Source organism: Leopardus geoffroyi, chromosome E2, assembly GCF_018350155.1.
Source record: "Leopardus geoffroyi isolate Oge1 chromosome E2, O.geoffroyi_Oge1_pat1.0, whole genome shotgun sequence".
NCBI lineage: Eukaryota > Metazoa > Chordata > Mammalia > Carnivora > Felidae > Leopardus > Leopardus geoffroyi.
The window spans coordinates 27604836-27625495 of NC_059335.1; the positions used below are offsets into that span (position 1 = coordinate 27604836).

At 52.9% G+C, this 20660-nt stretch overlaps 1 protein-coding gene across 2 annotated transcripts in view; it reads right to left on the reverse strand.

Annotated features, from left to right (window-relative positions):
* Window positions 1–3024: 3024 nt before the first annotated feature.
* ZNF423 (zinc finger protein 423) overlaps window positions 3025–20660 on the reverse strand; it is a 335974-nt gene continuing 318338 nt past the window's right edge. For both annotated transcript variants that reach the window (XM_045442676.1, XM_045442678.1), the window contains one exon: window positions 3025–3730. In XM_045442676.1, coding sequence (XP_045298632.1) covers window positions 3701–3730 — 30 coding nt within the window. In that variant the 3' untranslated portion in view covers window positions 3025–3700. The remainder of the gene's footprint in view (window positions 3731–20660) is intronic.

Genomic DNA, 20660 nt, shown 5'->3' on the forward strand with positions numbered 1-20660 from the left:
AAAAGGAGGAGAGCTAGCAGTCTCTCCTACACAATATGCCATTTTATTCATAATAATAATAGTTATTCAATTTGCCCTTCAACAAATAAAAGGTGGCCACAGAAGGAAATCAGACACCAAGGCTAGAAGGCAGGACACCCAAATTAGAGTCTCAATTCTATCCTGAACCATGTGGCCTTGGACAAGACTGACATCCTCTGGGCTTGTTTCAAACCATCTGAAGTTGAAACCCAATATAACTAGAGACCCCTGAGGATAACTTCTGGTTTCCCAATTGAGGCTTCTCATTGCCTGGGTCCCTTCCTTCTTCAGGTGTCATCTGACTTCACTTCCTCAGCACAGCCTTCCTCCCTGCATCCCTGCCTCTGACGTCGTCCCCACTCATCTCACACAGTTCCAGTCCTTGTCCATCACAGCACTTGTGACTGTGTGTGGCTAGGTATTTACTGACAGGCTTGCTTGCTAGGTGGCTGTCACGTGACTGTGAGCTCTGTGAGGGCAGGGGCCACATTGCCTGTCCATCTCTGTACCCCCAGCAATCCCCAGTAAATACCTGCTGGCTGGATGGCTGATGGCTTAAAGTTTGGTTTTACCTACTAAATGCTTGTAGGTGCAGAACACACCCCCACGAATGCACGTTTTAGCAGGGAATTAAAAAAAAACAGGTGAAAAACTAAATATTAAACATGCTGTGAGTTTAGGAGAGCATCGTCTGTGGCTGGGGGAACTTCAGAAGTTTTTTTCCTACAGCAGCTTCTCCACTGAGACAAAAACCCTTATCCACCTGCTTCCAGAAGCTCTAGGCAGGTACCCAATGACAGGAATCTGTGGCCCAGGTGTCCTAGTCCATTTCTTAGCCTGGGCAGAATTCCTGCACCTACAGAGCCCCGAGAAACCGGTAATTTGTACATGCAAATGCAGCAACAATGAACCTTAGGTTTCCAGTCACCTTGCCCACTCAAGCATCCAAACTGCCAGTGACTGATTCCATCACACCCTCCAGGCTGAAAGGGGGCCCCTCCTGTGTGAGAGGCCTGGCTTCATCATTTTCCTAACAACCACCATTCCACTTCCGAGTCTTCAGCCCTTCAACAGGCATCATGGCATTTAAGCCTCCCAGTGACCCCGCAAGGTCCGCCAGAACTGAGAGGTAAACTGGCTTGTCCCAGCTTCAAATCCTTTGGAGAGAGGTGGGGGCTGGTCTCCAAAGCACAGGCTTATAGCCCTGCACAACCCCCACCCCAGTAGTGTCTGATGGTGATGAATACCAATCCCAGTAAAGGCCCCCGTGTCCCCCTTTGAGCCCCCTCCCCTCAAGAAGTCACGAGGGGCTCTCAGCAGAAGGGCGGGGGCAGAGCCAGCCAGAGAACAATGGGCCCAGGCGAGGGGGGAGTCGGTGGGGTTCCCTGGCTGCCTTGTCATCGCCATAAACCTCATTACCTCCCGGTCCCCTAGGCCGCCTCTCTCCTTACCCAAGGCATCCGCCAGCTTCGCTGCTGATTCCCACATGGCGTGAAAAGCTCTTAAACCCCCCGCTGTATTTTTAATGGGGGCAGTGACTAATTTAGCCCTACGCCACCAACCGTCAAATCAAATCTTCTGTTGGTACTTACTGAGGACTCACCTGGGCTCCATGGGGTTCAGGATAAATCTGGAGCTGGAGAGGGCCCAGAGACGGTGATCTGGCAAGCCCTGGGACATGCTGGTCCTGCCCACAGCCTTTGGTGCTGTCTCCAAGGCAGGCCTGGCTGTGGATGCAGGGCAGACTGTGGCTGGCCACACTTTGGGGAACACTGATACCTATCCTGAGGTCTCCCCACTAAAATGGCCGTCTCTAGGGTACTGAAAATTGAAGTTTGCTGCCTTGGACTTCCAGGAGGCAAGGACCCCGAATTCTAGGGGCGACTGCTCCATTTTGCCCAGCACTGGCGGGAGTCTGTGTGTCCGTGCAGGTGTGATGTGCATTTTGTAAAACTAAACGTCCCACCCCCTTACATGGGGATGCTTTTTAAAGGGGAACTCTTACAGGTCACCAGAAGCCCCTCGATATGGGAGTCAGAAGATGCTGGGTATAATTGCTACAAATTCCATGCCCGGACTTAGTATTACGTTGTAATTAGGTGCAATCTGTCTGCCTGTTTCATTTCCGCTCTGCAGAGGGTAATAACCAATTTTCTTGCCCCTTGTGAAAAGTTAACAAGGAAGGGCTTCCCCGCGCAGGTTCTGAAGCCCTGGCCTCTGATTGGCAAGTCAGCCAGGAACCAGCATGACGGAGGTGTGGGAGCCTGAGGTTGCTGGGTGGGCCCTGGGGTGCCAGCAGGGCCGGGGGAGGTGAGGAAAGCAAAGCAACCAGGGTGTAGAGTGTCAGGAAACACCCCTTCTTGGGGTTTGCAAGTGCAGGGGGGGGGCCCTGAGATTTTGTGCTGTAGGCACCTCGCTTGCCTCACTAGAGTCCTGGCCCCGGCCACGGGTCTCAGCACTTCCACGTCTCACTGATGTCTGTGATTGGGAACCTGCTGCTCCCACCCAGCTCCACTCTGCAGCCCCCAGCCCTGTTATCTCATGGGGTTGGGGAGTCACCCCTAGATCCTGTCACATCCTCATGCCGTGGCCACAACTAGAATCCAAGTCCTGCCTGAAGTCCTGGGGAGGTAAGGGTTAACCGTTTGACCACCTGCATCCAGCATGTGGGAGAGCCATCCCCAGGGGGAGAAACAAGGGCCCATCATGGATAAGCCCACTTACGCCTGAGCTTCTCCCATCCACAAATGGAAAGATCAGAGTATTTCATCTTTAAGGATCCCTTCTGTTCTGACTTCTATGACCACTGCCACCTGATCCAGACCGCATGTGTCAGGTTACTATGTGTCCTTCTTCCTGAGGGAAGCTGGGTCTATTGTGCGCAGGTCCCCACAGGCACGTGTGATCCCAAGGGGACTCTCGTAGGGACACACCCTATGGGTGACGACAGCCCCCCCTCCCCCCCAGAGCCCCAAGCTGGGGAGGAGAGAACCAGGCAGCAGATGCTAATCGCATGGATTCCCTTTATTGAACTGTACTAGTTACTGCAGTCAGATTAAGTCACATTTAAAAGCAGACCATCCAGTTGCACTGAAACCGATTATATTCATTACATAGTTTTAATCACTGTCCGGTGAACTGGCAAATCCAATCAAAGCATTAGTCTTTAATTAAAAAATTAAAAGGAAATATTCAGACAATAGCCAAGCAATCACATCACGATGCACAATTACCTAGAATTGCAATTAAAAAGTAGTTAACCGAAGGGGGGGGGGGGGGGGAGGAGGAAAGAAAAACAAGAAAGAAAAAAAAGAAGCAAAGGAAAAAAAAATCACACTAATCCTTTTTTAAAAACTATCAATATAATACATGAAGGAACAAAGGACAATAGCCTCAAAAAGCGGGTTTCTCTAACTCTAGAAATGTAGTCTTCGGCGGAAACTCTAAAAGCACACTAGCTGTAGCAGGACAATAAAAAATACTGAGCATGGAATACTTTTAATCTCTGCCATTAATATTCATTTCCAGCTGCTTATAATAGCAGCGCCTCATGGCCAAATCATTAGAGTTTTACATCTGGGTTGCAAATGACACTTTGATTGGATGTAATGTTCAAATGGCCCTCCCCACGGCGTCTCCGGCAAGCCTTCTGCGGAGAGGCGTCCTGTCGAGCGGTCCCTCACTGTGCGTGCTGGCTCATCGTGTGGTTCTGCAAAGGCGAAGAAAGGAGACACGCATGAGGGCAGAAGAATGGAGAGCAGGCCCGTCCCCTCCCACTCAGTGCATTTACGCCGGGAGCCACAGAAAAGCGTCTCGATTATTACAAAACAAAATGCAACAAGGAAAAAGTGCTCGGGGGACACAGCTGCCAAGACGCCACGTTGCTCTGGGGCTCGGGGATGAGTTCCTGTTGCTGCCAACCTGGGCTCTCTATAAATTGTTTTTTTAAAGACCGTTCAGGCCTTAACCACGGGGGCTGGCTATAGGGAGGGCGAGGGGACATGCCAGGAGGAGACTGGCAGGAATTAAAACCTTCCTTGCTCACCTCTCTCCGTCTCCCTTTTGCTCTGATGAGGAGGAGCACACTCTTATCTGATTGCCTGCAGGCTTTCCCCAGAACCCCCTGTCGGTCCTCCCTGGGAGCTGCTCCGAGCCTCGCGGAGGGAGACAGCAGATGTGCCGTGCGGCTCTCCGGCCAAGAAACACCCGAGTGGCACAGACGTGCTGAGGCAGTGGGCGGCAGTGGTGCCTGCGGCGGAGGACGGGTCACCCAGCGGGAGGGCGCCGGAGGAGGCAGCCTGCCAGTCGGGTCACGTGACAGCGCTGCGGCCAGAAGAGTGTGCGGTTTGCCCGGATTGCCCGAATTGCCCGAAACCGCCTGGGCGTCCAGGGTCCAGGTGGGACCCTCTGGCCAAACGCTTCCCTCTCACCATAGCCCGTGGCATTTCTTCCCTGATGCCAGACGGAGCAGGCCAGCGGCGCTGATCTGTTTTCAGAGGAGCCATTGGCCTGGGGCCGGGGGTGGCATTTGGCCTCCAAGTGTGATTTTCTTTTCAATGGTCCCTGTTCTAAATCCAGACCCATCTTATCAAAGCCTCAAGTAGTGTCCAACCTCATGCCACCTGGAGAAAGGAAGCAATATCCACCAGAGGCAGAGGAGCCCCTGCTTGGGGGCAGCACTGGACCTCCAGTCATGAGGAGCAAGGTCTCAGGGGTGCCCCTGCCTCCCCAACAGCTGGGCGTCCCAGCCCGCTCAGGGACTCCTCTGGGGCTGGGAGCCGCCGGCCTGCAGCTCTGCAGATGACCACCAGAGGTCAGACGCGGCGCTGCGTCTCTCTCCCGGGCTCCAGGTCTGAGCTGTGAGGGCCACCAGAGAATGTCGGACGCCCACAGCTTTGCCGGGGGGCCTGGAGCCACCTCCGCTCCCTGGCCCAGGGCCCCCGTGGCAGCCCCCTTCCCACAGTCGGCACTGCTGCTGCCTTGGTGGTGATGTCACCAACCCCTGCGGCAAGCTCACCGCCAGGGAGGGGCAGTGCCCTGTCCGCTCGCAGCAGATGCCTGCTGATGCCCGCAGCACAGAGCGCCAACCACTGCTGTCCTCTTTCCTTGGGCTCCTGGGTACAGGCCACATGGCTGGTGCTTGGCAAGCACACGTGCTCTGTGCTGTTAGAGGTACATTTCTTTCAATCCCCACAATAGCCTTACAAGGTAGGACGTGGTTAAGATGAGGATATGAGGCTCAGAGAGTCTCAGTTACCGGTTCAAGGTCATCCAGCTAGGAATCAGGCAGGGTTGATCCAGGCAACTGGAATCCAAGAAAGCAAGGGCCTTGGGTGGGAAGGCAGGCTTCCCAGCACCCCACAACTCACGGGCATCCCAGTCCACAGATCATCCACACTCCACACCAGGCATGAGGACAGACTCTGCCAGCGAGGCCTGGCACCTCGGTGGGGGTGCCACGGACCCAGAGGCACAAGGCAGGTTGTCTGAGGCCACAGATGGGATGCGGCAGTTTCCATGGGAACGCCCACCCTCCAGCCCAGGCACCTCTCCCTGCACTTGTGCACGGACAGGCAGCCAGTCCTGCAGGGAGCCAAACCCACCCTACAGCAAAACATCCTCCTGGCTTCCAAGCCTTTGCTGATTCACTTCTCACTTCCTCTCTCTTTCCTCCCAACCAGACCATGCTTGAGGTCCTCCGGGCACCTAGTCACTTGTCATCCCTCCCTGCAGCGCCCCCAGGCCTTCCGACCCACCTCCCACACATCTATGTGCTTCCCAAGCGCAAGACTAGCCTCCTCTGTTGAACTGCCTCACCTCCTCTCCTAGCCCCACAGTGCTTGGCCCAGGGCTGGGCATGCAGTGCCCAGTGGTGACATGACAGGCACAGCTGCCCAGGAACGATCGGGGGTCTCACTCTGCCACCCTGCCAACAGCCAATTAACAGTGCCACGTGGCCAGGGTACCTGGGTGTGGTCAGTCCTTTATTTGTGGGGGGATGGGGAGGAGAGAGGGGAGGAGGGAGGTTAGGAGGATAAACATATACAGTTCTTTTTCTGTCCTCAAATTATGGTTCCTGGCACCAAGTAGACACTAAGTAAATATTTTTGAATGAATCAATGGAAGGATAAATAAACGGCTAAGTGTACGGGTAGGATGTTGAAACATGGAAAGGGGAGAGGGCGCTCCGAGTGGAAGACACAGCACAACACAACACAAAGGTGTGGAGGCTGGAATAAGCCTGGCAAATGCAGGCACCAGAGGGATGATCCCAGCACAGAGGAACATGGAGGACCGGGAGGGATTTAGGCCCTGAATGTCCCTGAATGTAGACTCTGTTCCATAAGCAACAGAAAACCAGACATGATATTTGATCTCTACAAAATCCTCAAGGACCACCCACCACTACCAATGGGGGAAAGGGGGGTGTCCAGGGATCTCTGGATAATGAAACAGCCTCTTGTCAGGAGGCAAGCACAGGGCCAAGAACAGGGCCAGTATAACACACGTGGTCCACACTGGCTCATCCACAGGCTGCTGGCACAGAAATCCAGGAGGCAGGAGCCTATGCTTAGGACCACTGGTCAGGAAAATAAGAGAATAAATGCCACCTGTCAGACGAAAACCACAGTGGGCCTTTTCTCTTAAGGAGCAGTAGCAGGCAGTTCTTGAGTGAGACTCAAGAAAGAACTTCCTCAGAGAGAGTTCTGAGACCGAAGGGTAAAACTTCCTTCCTTAAAGTTCTACAAGAACAAAAGCCCAGGATGTCATAGCAGATGGAAATGTCGAAACTTGATGCCCCAAGGGGACCGGGCACCAGAATTCATGAGGCACTGCGTTATTAAGTACCTGCTGGATACTCTGCTCTGGGTCAGGCACAGAGCAGGGTAGGGGAAAACTCCAGCTGGGCCCACCTCTCTCAAGGGGCTTGCTGGGGGGGTGGGGATGCTCAAGAACACAGACACCCAAACGTTTGTGCGGGATGAATGGTGCAGATGGTGGCTCAGCGAGGGAGAACAGTCCATGCCACCCAACAAGGGTGTGTGTGCTGGGGGGGGGGGTGCTGAGGAGGCCAGGTGTTTGGCTGGGGAGGGCATGGGCTCCTCCACAGCCTGAGGGCACAGTCTCTGGAAGGGCAGAGGGGGTGGCGGGGACCCGTCACCAGGACTCACCAATCACCCAACACACCTGTGCGCTGAGCGGCTCCTGGCAGAGCCACGGCCGATCGGCACAGGTGAATACCGAAAAGCCTCGGCTCCTTCCCCGCGGCTAGCTGCTGTGGTTCGAGGGGCGGGGGCTTCATCAAGCCGTCTTAAAGAGCCCCTTCCACCCGGCATGGCTCTCACAAGGGCATTTGGCTTAATGTCTATTTCTCTATTTATGCCTGTGCTATATTTAGCCCCTTCAGAGAAGGAAGAAAATAGTTTTTTAAAGATACTACCAACCCTGCAGATAAACACTTCCCAGCACCATAAAGGCCGGGGGTGGGGTGGGGGTGGGAGCCAGGAAGGACTGGAAGGCACCCAGAGGGGAGGCCTGGCATCCACAAGGGCCTTTCTGCCTGCCAGGGAGACGCAGGTGTGGGCTGAGAAGCAGGTGAAAAAAATAAAATGGGGTGGGGGAAGGGAGGGAGGGGATAGGGGCACTGGTTTGCAGCTGAGATGCATTCACTCTGCAGACGCATGCAGCTCTCAAGGAGAGAGGTTTCTGCTAGGACCTGTTTTGGGTGCCTATGCCTGGAGCACTGGGTCACCTGCCCCGGGCACATAAGTTCCTGATGGGTGAGGGTGTGGCAGGCCGGTGGGTGCTATAGGTGTCGTGTCTGGGGTCCTGCTGAGACCTCTATCTGCGCAAGTTGTCAACAGAGCGCTTGGGGCCAAGGAACCTTTTGTTACACCCTTGCCTTCATTTGTATGGCCATTCATTCATTCATTCGTTCAACAAGCCTTCATTGAATCTGCTGGGTGATAGTCACCTTGCTTGTTGCTGGGATTCAGCAGCCAAATGATCCCAACCTAGAGCCCAAGCCAGGGTGTGTGCGGAGCACAGAGGACAGTGCTAGGAGCACAGAGCCTGTTGCTGGACCTTCCTCCCTAAAGCACTGACACACACCTAAGTGGTCCAGTCAGAGGTTCTGTCATGGGCCCCTTCTGGTCTCCCCAAAACCAGGAGGCATCCCTGGCCCAACACACACTGTGCACCTCAACAATCACACACACACACGGACACAGTGTGCCCCTCCCTAATCTGCAACAGGGGTTCCTTCTCAAGGTCTTGGCTCTGCTTTCTGTCCCTTTCTCTGGGACCCTTATTGGTCTCCTTATGGCACCCACCCCCAACAGTGTCAAGTGGGGGAGACCACAGGCACTGGCTACCTGCTGGCCTGGACAGTAGTGTCTGTGAAGTAACAAGGGACTTCTCCGCACACCCCAAGATGCACAGGCACAGGCTGGAGAGGAGTTCTCTGCACTGCATGTCCCTCTTGGACTGCATTATTAGCTGCAATTCCTGTGCTCCAGCTACTTTGAGGACAAAACCTAAAGTCCTAGCACCTCACCTGGCCCTTAGCAAGTGCCCTGTTCTCAGTCACCACTGCCCGGGGGATCGCAAGTAGCCTTAGTGGGCTGAGACAGGCTGAGTCCTGGCTTTGAATTCTGACTCTGCCACTTGATAGCCATGTGGCCTTGAGCAAGGTCCTTGACCTCTGGACTAGGGGGAGGGGCAGTAATAACAAAACCCTGTTCCCAAGCGGCCCTGAGGACTCCGGAAATTAATGTGCACGCACAGCTCCCAGGCTTGGCCAAGAGAAAGTGCTCCATAAATGGTGTCCAGGAGAGTCTTCCTGAGCAGACAAGGATCTCTGTGAGAGAAGGGCTGTTTGTTCCCTCCTTGGATCCTTGGACCCCCTTGGCACCAAGGGGTTCAGGGCTTGCAGTGTGGGTCACACGGAGTCTGATGATCCGAACAACGATGCCTCTCCCAGCTCCTCCTCCAAGGGCTGGCAGGATCTGAGGAGTGCTCCAGAGATGTCAGAGTGTTGGAGGCTCCCGTCTCTGGAGCAGCAGAAGGAGCAGCAGAAGTCGGCTAAAGGTACTGTCTCCTCCCCATAATCCCCTGGGTATAGACTCAGTCCCACAATTCACTGCTCTCCCTCCCGCCCCCCTCCCCCTGGGGGCAGAGTGAGGTATCTGGTGAGGAGGGGAGGCTCAGGGAGACTCTGTGGGGGAGAGAGGTATGCACTCATCCATTCATTCAGCCACTCATTTACTCATTTCTTCCACAGCTGTTCACGGACTCCCTGTGTGTCAGGCCCCCAGCCAGGCACTGGCACACGGAGTTGAAGGCTGGGCCCTCTCTCTTGAGGAGCTCACAGTTCCGTGGGGGCGGGGGAGCCAGACTCACACACCCTCACTCTTAAGGGCCACCAGAGAAGGACTGGTCCCAGGGCTTTGGCCCTCACATCCCTGTGGCAAATTAAGGGTGCAGGAACACTTATCCCCCTAACACCTAGAACGTCTTACCTGCCCTCACCTGCAGAACCCACCTGGCTTCACCTTGACCCCACATCACCTCTCTCTGGCTCTAGGTTGGGAAAGAGGCTGTGGTGGATGGCCTTTCTCCCCACTGCCCACCGCTAGGCTACTCCCTGGCAGGCTGCAGCCACGGTGGCTCTCACAGGCCTGGTCCAAAAATCTGCCTTAACCATGGGAAGATGTTCCCTCTGCTTCCAGGGGAAAAGGTAGACACTTCAGGTTAACATTGAAGCCATGTTTCAGCTAAGTGAGATTCTGATGTTTGTTCACTGAACAAACATCGAGCCTGGCCCTGTGCAGTGCAGTAGGCATAAGACAGAGAGAGAATAAGGTACATCTTAGCCATTTACAAGCTCACGGCCAAAGGAGGGGACGAGATTTTGCAAAAAGGGACTAGGGAAAGAGGACTTCTGAGAGGCAGGTGCTTAAGGAAGAAGGCAGCCTTCCAGCTGCCCACTTGAGGATGGCCTGGTTAGGGTTTGCACTGTGTGTGTGTGTACGTGTGTGGGTGCATGAGCACAGTTTTCCAAGGAGAATGATCCCCCCGGAGAATGGTACAGAGGTGCCAATAAAACTGATAATGATCACAGCTAACATTTATCATGTGCTCACTGTGTGCCAGGCACTATTCTCAACCCTTGATTATACTAACTCATTTAAACCTCACAACCCTGGGAGTTAAATATGATTGTTATCCCTATTTTACAGATGAGAAAACTGAGGCACGAACACAGAGAGCATGGAGATCCTGCAGCTGGTGACAGCCAAGCCAGATCCGCACCCATGCAGTCTGTGTGCAGAGCACACTCTTACCCACGGCGCCGTTCTGCTTGTGAAATGTGGAAAGCACAGCATATGCTGAGGGAACAATGAATAATTCAGCTTGGCAGAAGCACAGGGTATGTGCCACGGAGACAAGCCTGGAAAGGAAGGTGGGGGCCTTATTGATGAGGCTCCGTGATGCGAGACGAGGCAGTTCGCCCTTAAATCTGGGCCATGGGGAGCCATCGAAGGTATTTGAGCTGTGGAGTTACATGAAAGGGACGGAACAGGGAAAAGCTCACACCTCCAGCCAAAAAGGGGTACCAGCAGGGCCTTCATGCCCCCCACCTCCCTCTGCTCCCTTCCTGGGTTCCACCTCCCCCCCTACCCCCAACACTCAAGTTATACTTCTCCCTTTGGTGAGGGTACAGACACAGACAGCCCTGCTTCCCTCTCTGCTGTGTATCACCTGGGCAGCCCCTCTCTGCTAGTGAGCACTTATTTTTAGAAGCGTTTGACAATCGTCCAAAGGTCTAAGACGAACAGATGGCCTGTCTTAAAGGCTCGTATGTTCGCTAGTTTGCACTTCTGACAAACGGTAAGCGCACTCGAGAGCACGCCATAAACAGCACTGAATGAATACTCAGAACACAATTTAGCTAATGCACGTCATTAAAATTAGGAGTGAGTGATGGCCAAGGTTCCCTCTAAATGCCTGCCCGGTGATGCAGCCGCTTCCCCGGGGGGCCCAGGCTGTGACGTGCATGCACCCCGCGTCCCCCCGTGGCCCCCACCCAGCGAGCCACCATTTACACAGACAGCAGATCAATGTTTGCCGTATGAAGTGATACCCCTCCTTGGCATCAGGGTCTGGGGTGAGGCTAGGGACCCACTGGCCTGGGACAAAGCCCTGGAACATCCTCTGAGGCAAAAGCAAGCCCCCCCCCCCCCACCCCGGCCCCATGCTCGGGATGTGTGCAAGGCTTTCCCAGTCCCGTCTCCCAGACAGCGAGACAGGCTGTCGTCTGCCACTCTAGAGCAGCAGGAAGTGAGCGTCGCACCCGCTTAGCCGGGGAAGTCTGTCTCTCGGGTGAGAGCCTCAATCCATCCGGAACTCCTGGCCTGCAGGGAGATTCCAGCTTCCAAGGAGCAGCACGGTTGGCTTTGGCAGGGGGATTTGCCACTTTCTTTCAGAGCCAAGAGCAGGAGCAGATTCAGGGCCCTAAGTGTCACCTGAAAGCTTTTGTTGGAGGTGTGACTGTTGGGTTTCCGGAGCCCAGGCGGGGAGGCAAGGGGCCCTCTCTAATGCCCCTCTCGCCAGTGCCCTGCAGCACCCAGAACACAAAAGAGCCCAGCGGGTGGCCTGGCCAACCGCCGGTTCCATGAGGTGGGAAAACATCTTTCTTTGAGTGAAAATGGAGAGAAAAGATTGTTGTAGGGGGAAAAAAAAAAAAAAAAGCCCAACGAACTCCCAAAGGGGCAGGTTCTGTACTGCTGTGCTTTGGAAATAAAACCCACCAGAGAATAGATTATAAGGAGGGAAACTGCAGCCTTCTATTAGGAGTCTGGGCCGTAAACAGGCTCCCATTTGGAGGCACCCAACAAAACAGGGAAACTAATAATACCCGTCTGGAGGGACAGTAGAGTCAGGGGAAGCACACTTCAGAATGCAGTGCTTTCTGCCTGCAGGGTGTCACAGGCCAGCAACCAGGTGACTTCAGGTAGTGGCTGCGTGAAAGGCAGCGGGAGTTCTGTGGTTGGCTGCTTAGAGATTTGCCCCACCTTAGCAACAGAGGTCACCCTGACCCCGAGTCCTGCAATAATTGGGCTGAGGCCAATGTTGCTATTTCTCCAAAGGGAGGAGGGGTCCCCCGTGGTTGGGCCCCTTTGGGTTGGGGTTCCTAGCAGACTCGGGACTAAGGAGTGAGAATCAAGGGTTCTGGCAGTGGTGCACCAAGTGACCATAAATCCATCTATGGACCTTGGCTCCCTCCTGGTGAGGACAGTGAACTGGCCGGTGTCACCTGCAAGTCCATTCCAACGGCATCAGCCAAGAACCTGCTTGGAACCAGGCCCCTGGGCTATATAGGTCATCTCAAATAGGGATTAAAACACACCCTCAGGGGCGCCTGGGTGGCTCAGTCAGTTAAGTGTCTGACTCTTGATCTCGGCTCAGGTCATGATCTCACGGTCCGAGAGACGGAGCCCCGCATCAGTCTGTGCTGACAGCCTGGAGCCTGTTTGCGATTCTCTCTCTCCCCCTCTCTCTGCCCCTTCCCTACTCGTGCTCTCAAAATAAAAAAATAAAAAATGAATAAAACATGCCCTCAAAGAGCCTGAGTGTTTGAGACTCAAAGAACCAGACCCCTAAAAGATAGGATTGCAGCCTGATGGGCTCAGGGCAGGGCAGGGCAGGAATCCAAGCACGCACCTCAGAGCCTGGGGAGAGATCAGCCAGACCCCCTGAAACTCCGGTAGAATGGCACTGGGTGGATAGGTTCCCAAGGCCAGAGAGGGGTTTTTCTCCCCACCTCAAAGTGCATCTGTGGTTCAAAGAGCACACACAGAATACTCTGGGGAGACTGAGGCATCCTATCAGTGTGGGCACCAAACTCACAGTAAATGTAGATGTACTGGACAAGAACAGCTGAGATCCAGTAGACCCAACTGTGGTGAGCAGGGCTCCTCTGACTGGGAGCAGCAGGGCCTGGACAGGGGCCTCCAGCTCCGGGACCCAGTGCTGTTGAGTCCACCCTGCAAGAGAGTGTAGCCCAGGCCAAGTGCGAGGCAGTCAGGTGTGGTGGGGACTGTGTCATCCCAAGAACCCAAGCCTTGTTGGAAAGGGGTAGTCCTCCTCAGATCCAGGCTAGTTTTTATTTATTTATTTCGAGAGACAGAGAGAGCACGAGTGAGGGAGGGGCAGAGAGAGGGGGAGAGAGAGAATCCCAAGCAGGCTCCAAGCTGTCAGCGCAGAGCCTGATGTGAGGCTCGAACTCACAAGCTGTGAGATCGTGACCTGAGCGGAAACCAAGAGTTGGATGCTTAACCTACTGGGCAACCCAGGCGCCCTCAACCTAGTTTTATAATGAAAACTGAAACGTACATTTAAAAAAAATATATATATATATAATGTCTTGATGTTTAAAGCACCATGCAGGCCAATCAAACAATGTTTGCCAGAGCCACACAGGAGCTCCAAAATGGCCATGTCAGACAGAAGGGCCAGCGAGCCCTCCCTCAACCACTTGGAGAGGCCAGACCACGTGTGTCCTATCCATCCTCTGAAGGGTCTAGATAATCATCCCTTCATACCTTCTTTCTCCCAAAGAACTTAGGAACCCTCCTACCCATCACCCACTGACTGTGTCTCAGGCATTGTGGGGTGGCTGCACCTCGGGGTGCTTGTGAGTGCAACATGGTACACAGAGCTCCTCCTACTTCCCACACCCACCTCCGAACACAGACACACACACACACACACTTCACAGAACCCCCGGTCACACTCACGCACACTCACGCTCACTCACAGATACCCCACAATCCCATGCACACATATACACACACACTCATGGATAACTCCCAGTTACATACGCACACTCATAGCTATCCCATGCGCACGCTCACAGATCCCCCACAATGACTTATACACACATGTACATGCACTCATGGAAAATTCACAATTACACACACACACATCCATGAATATCCCATGTACAGACTCACTCATGGATGCCCCATAATCACATGCACACACACATATACACACTCACGGATACTCTACAATTGCACACACATACACAGAGTCACATATATTCTATATGCATGCATATACGCACACATGCACATACACTCACAGATATCCCACAATCCTTAGCACACACATGTACATACACACTCATAGGCACACACACACACACACATAGACATTACACTGACAACGTGCCACAGAGTGATTGAGGGGTTGTCACATTTGGCATTTCGTCTTCCCTCAGTGTGCAACTAACCTGTCCACACTCACACCACCACTAGGACCCTCTGGAAGCCCCCATCTGCCGATGACCCAGGTTCCCTCCAGGGCTCCCTCTTCCTGGCAATGGAAGCTGAGAAAATAAAGTGCCCATGAGAGGCACAGCCTGCATTCTGTCCTAGAGGGGCAGGGATCGGCAAACTCTCTGATTAATCTCCCAGCGGGTTCCAAACACACCTAGAAATCCAGCCCCCTGGACACTGTCCTGACAGGCCTGCCAGGGCGCCCCAGACCTCCTTTCAGCTCCCCAAATGGGCCAGGCGCTTTCTCAGCCTTTTGTGGCTATTCCCGCCGCCCAGCCTGCTCCCCCAGTTTCTCAGGCCCCCTTCTTATCCGATCTGAGTCCCCTCAGAAAGGCCTTCCCGCCCACTCAACGAGGGGCCGCCCATCCGGCACAATGATGCATCTGCACAGCTGTCCTTCTGGCACTTTCCTCAGGCTGCAGACCTGCCTGTCTCCCTGTCATGGCAATACCTTCACCAGGCCGAGCGCGGCAGGCACGGCCCCATCTCTCAGTTCGCTGCCGTTCCCCCCACGTCGGCTCAGAGCCTGCACTTGCTACAAACTCGGCGAGCATTTCTGAAATGACAGCCAGCAAGCAACGGTGGCGGAGCAAAGCCTCCACTGACAGGGTCAGGGAGACAAGAGGAAGCAGAGCTGCCCTGCTCCTCCGCGTCCCTTGCCCCGCCCTGCCCAGGGCATGTTACGCTTTTTTCTTAAAAGCGGACGGATCCTTTGAAGACATTATGCTAAGTGCACCCAGGCAGTCACAGAAGCACTAATACTGTGTAATTCCACTTCTGTGAGGTTCCTGGAGTAGTCAAATCCAGAGAGACAGAAAGGAGACTGCTGGTTTCCAGGAGCTGAGGCGGGGGGGGGGGGGGGGGGGGGGGGGCAGTGTTCAGTGGGGACCGACTTTCCGCGCTGCAGAAAAGTTTCCTGGATGGTGGAGATGGTTGCACAACAAAGCAAATGGACTTAATGCCCCTGAAGTGTTCACTCTGAAATGGTTAAGATCGTAAATTGTACGTTACGTGTATTTTGCCACAATTAGAGAAAACAACAACTGCTTTTACCACCTACAGGCTAGGTGGGCAGGTGGGAAGGAGCGAGGTCCCATTCCACACACACAGCCAAGGTGTCCAGAGCCGTTCCTGAGCTGTTGCCCTCGCACCTCTGGCTTGAGGGTTGGAAGCTGGAGTTTGCACAGGCTGTGGTAGTGAGACACAGCCTGTGGAGGCCTCGGCTGGATGGTGGGGCGGGGAGAGGACGGGGTGGTGAGTTGCAGCACCATCCAGGGAGCACGTCACCTGCCAAGCACTGGCTGGCATTGGACGCCAGACCTTCTGTGCCTCCGTGCTGTAGGAGGCTTCCCCTGCCGTGACTGAGTCTAGGCTATCGTCAATGGCCTGGTTTCCAGGGCCAGGCCACGGAAGAACACAGGACCTCAGGGGGCTATATAAGCGGGGGCTCTTTACCCCGAGCAGAAGGGGATGAGGCCTGCTGCGGAAAGGCCTCCCCAGAAATCTTGTCAAGAGGATTGGGGCTCTGACAGCTTTCAAACCTTGCTGGATGGAAATGACCATGCTCCCCTGGCTGGGGAGGTGGGAGGGTCAGCGTGAGGCACACTTATGGGCATTAAATATTTTGCCACGTTGGGAAAAAAAAAAGTAGGAGAGAATCGTTCCCTTTAATTTTTCCAAAATCTTTCCAGGCCTTTACAACTTAAATTTTTATTCATTAAAATTTGATGAGAGGGGCGCCTGGGTGGCTCAGTGGGTTAACCCTCCAACTCCGGCTCAGGGCTTGGGTTCACCATTCATGAGTTCGAGCCCGGCATCAGGCTCTGTGCTGACAGCTCAGAGCCTGGAGCCTGCTCTGGATTCTGTGTCTCCCTCTCTCTCTCAAAAATAAATAAATGTTAAAAAAATTTAAATTTGATGAGAAAACCCAGCTCTAGATATAGTCACATTTCACAAGCCAAAAATCAGGACAAATAGCCAATGACTGGGATGGAATACTTGAAATCCAAGCTGTCCTGGAAAATCTAGGTCACACGGTCACTAATTATACAGAACACATATGTCCAGGTCCCTAAACTAAGCCAGTGCTTGTAGGTTTTATAAATAATATTTTAAGACTTTGATCATGTCCATTTCTACTTTCCTCCAAATTTTTGCTAAATAGGAAACTTTCCTGTGTCATTGAAATTTCTAGAAAATTAACTCCTGTGGATGGAGAGCTGTTCTGGCAGATACTCTGAGAAATATGGCCTATCACCCTGCAAAATGACTTCCGGAGCCCACAGAGCCCAGCTCCCCTCACTGACAGACCCCCCAGGCTGCAGGGCCAGCAATTCTGAAGGTGGACCTAATTTGCTGTGATGAATTGTAGGCATGCCCCAGCAATCAAAACTGCAGCTGAGACCGATTATATTTAATGATTGCGATGGTTCTTGTGGAAACACGTGGGTGTATACCTTTGCCCATTTGAAAAAGTCCAGCCTGGCACAAAGGAAAGGGCAAATGTGATCCCTGCTACCCGGAATGTCAGGGGCTGCCCACTACTCAGGAGCCGCTCCCCCTGATGGGGCTGACGAACGTGGTGGCCCAGCCTGCAATACCTTGTCTGCCCTTCTTGTCTATACTCAGCTTCCAACTAAACTGTGGGCACATCATCACTGCCCACACACCTGCCCCACCATGATCAAGTAGGTCCGCGTTATACTTTCGCTCCCACTACCAGGCAGAACTAACTCGCTGGTTTCCATGAGGCAAACCAAGAATCATCTGTATCCCCAATCTGTGTGTGTGTGTGTGTGTGTGTGTGTGTGTGTAAGTAAGTCCATTTGCAATTTTAGGGCAGAGGGAGAGGTGGGTAGCAGGTAAATATGGAATTCAGAGCATATCAGGAAGGTGTCATGAAAGCAGTGTAGTTCCTGGCACTTTCTTAGCACTCGATACTAATGGATGTATAGCTAGCTGGTTCGCTGGCTGGTTGAATGAATGGATGGATGGATGGATGGATGGTTGGTTAGATGATGGATGGATGGATGGATGGACAGTTAGAAGATGGATGGCTGACTGGTGGATGGATAGATGGATGGATGAATAGGTAGATGGATGGATGATTGGTTGGTTGGTTGGTTGGCTGGATGATGGCTGGAAGATGGATGGATGGATGGATGGATAGATGAGGAATGGATGGATGGATGAAAAGATGGATGGATGGGTGGATTAGGAATGGATGGACAGATGGATGGATGGTGAATGGATGGACAAATGAATGTATAGATAAGTAGAAGGGTGGCAGATGGATGACTAGTAGGAGAAAGAAGAGAGCATGAATACAGAAGTAGGTAGTTGGGTGGATGGGTTGGTGGAAAGACAATGGGCTTTCAAGTCCAAATCCCACTTTAGTCACTTACTACATATATGACAAGTCACTTCACTTCTCTAAGTTCCTATTTCCTTGCCTAAAAAGTGGGATAAATGATACCTACCTCATAGACTTGGTATGAGCTCCAAATTAGATAACACATGTAAAAGGTTTTACAGCATGTAAAATGATATACAGATGTTCAATATTATCATAATGAATACTAACCATGAAGTTCTGCCATCACTGTCAACTCGAAAGCATGGATGACCCTACATTTTTGATGTGGCACCTTCAGCAGGAAGGATGGGGGAGACTAAGGTAGTGCCCCAGGTCAGGGATGCAGCTGTTGGACTGTGCATCTAGGTCTGGCTTAGGTGGGGACTGGTCCCTGAGCCACATGTGCCTCCCCTGCTCAAACACACAAACCATATAGGTGGAACACACTTCCCATTTCCCCCTGGGCTCCACTTCTTCCTGAGTATTATCCTTTCCCAGCCTCAGCTATCAGGTCTGTAAAATGGCGAGAGTAAAGGGCGCTTCTAGTGGTCCCAAGTTGTTGAGGCACCAGTGGAATACCATTTGCAAAGTGTGATGTGTTGCAGCAGAGGACTCAAACTCGGAGCTCAGAGGGTGAACCAGGTGGGGCAGGCCAGGTGTGGTTGTGTGAGCCAGGGAGCACATCCTTGTGTCTAAAGGGGGTAGCTGATTGCTGTCACCAGAACTATGGTCCAGGGGTTACTGGGTCTGGTTTGTAGAAAAATCAAGAACTCTAGTGTAGTGGTAAAGAGGACAGAACCTGGGGCCGGTAGCCTGGCTCCAGCATTGACCAGCTCTGTGGTCTGGGGAGTTTGTTAGACTCTTTGTGCCTCAGTTTCTTTATTTTAATAATAGAGGCATTATGAGAATTGAATATTTAATGCTTAAAAGTGCTAAGAACACTGTCTGACACTTAATAAGCACTGCCTATATTTAGCCACTATAATTATAGGAAATCTCCATTTTGAAACATAGACCACCATTTAAAGACCCCGATGTCCCTGGCCATGGGCTGTAAGTTTTCACCCTTCACACTATAAAAATGGTCAATGTTACTACGTAATAACTTTTACTTGTGTGTATCTCCTCCCCTTCACATGACAGGAGACTGGTGGGGTCCTTCTCCATCATTCTGGAGCACCCGATGGGAAGGAAGGAGATGGTATACTCCTGTATCCCACTGGGAAGCCCAAACCCTACCCCAAACAGTTTCAGCATCTGGGGGCCTCCTTACCTTCTACCATACCTCCGGTCAATGCTATATTTTATCCGAGACCCACAGAATACAAGATGCTCCAGTATTTGATGTATCACAGCAAACAAACAAATTAAAAAAAGACCAATTAAAGCGTAACACACGTGAACTATTCCAATTTAAGAGATGTTATCATGAGAAGTTGTGTATCTAAAACATGTCAGTGAAATACGGTAATACCTAACAATATATTGAGCTCCTACTGTGTGCCCAAACTGGGCCGGCTCTTCTTCATACATACACTACCTTTACATCTCTGATTGTCCCCCATCTTACTGATGAAGAAACGGAGGTTCAGCAAGGAGAAGCAGCTTGCTACCTCATGCAATGGGTAAGAAGTGGTGCTTGGATTGGTGCCCAAATGGTCCAGTCTTCAGGCGGCTTCCTCCCCTCTTGCTGTCCCCGGCCCACCCCTCTGCCTCCTGGTGCCACCGAAAGGAGACACCAAACCAAAGCTGTCACCTGCCTCCATGCAGAACCTAGTACACAGGGGATCTCACCGCAGCCCTGGACCGGCCCCAGCCAGTCCATGTTTGATTTTGTCTAAACTCCAGAAGCAAAGCGAGTGGGGCCATGTTCATTATTGACACAGCAAAATTAATTTCTGCCATCTCCTCCCTCTCCCCTCCGCGCCCGCCCCCCTCCATCCCTGCCTCTCCTGTGAGTGCGGACGCGCGGCTGCTGCCTGGCGCTCCTGAAATGCCAACTTGCATTTCTCATCATTAATTTCTTTCTAAATGTCATTAGTAATTGTTCCTGCTCGACCAAAGAGTGCAATCCAGGCTCCCGCCAAGAGCACCCGGTTCTTGTCTCTCAGCTGGTGGGGGCCAAGCCTCCCCAGCCATGCCTGGCCCCGGTACCTTTGCAGGAGGCAGCCGGCCTGGCTCCCAACGAGTTGGGAAGACAGACTGCTGCATCAAAGGACAAAGCAGGCCTCGTTTTTAACATGGGCGGACTCAACAACAGGAAAAAGCCTGCCCGTGGTATTCAGTGGAGTGGTTCAGTGCTCAGCCTCTGCAGCCAGGCTGTCTGGGTTCAAGCCCCATCTCTGCCATTGCCTAGCTGTGCCTCAGTCTCTTTATCTGCAAAATGGGGAGAACAGCATTGGTTTCATGTAACTGTCCTGAGAACTAAATAGGATAATCGATGCAGAGGGCTCCCCACAGTACCTGGGGGCTGTTTCTGTCACTGCTGTTCCATACCAGGGTTAGGTCAGCTCTTACTAGACGTGTGACATGACATGATATTGTGTCTCTGTCTGTCAAGGTGGGACAACACCACATCAGTTCTATGTCAACACCATCCCCTCCGTTAGGCCCCCCTTGGCTGGGCACTATGTGCCTTGTTTCATAAACACTATGCTGCACCCCCATAACGAGCCTCCAGGAGAGACAGCACTAGCCCAATGTCCATGGGAGGATGGTGAGTCTCAGGAGAGTCACATGCCCAGGGTCTCAGTTACAGCAAGAAGCAACTCTGAGATTCACACCCTCCAGACCCCAAGGCCCGTGTCTTTCCTGTAAGTCGGGCTGCCTCTTTGTCTAAGTCAGTGGGAGGTGGGGAGGCAGGGCTTTGTAAGGGGTCAACCTCTGGGAGCCCTGGACCAACCCGACACCCCATTATGAGTATTACTATTGTTTCTAAG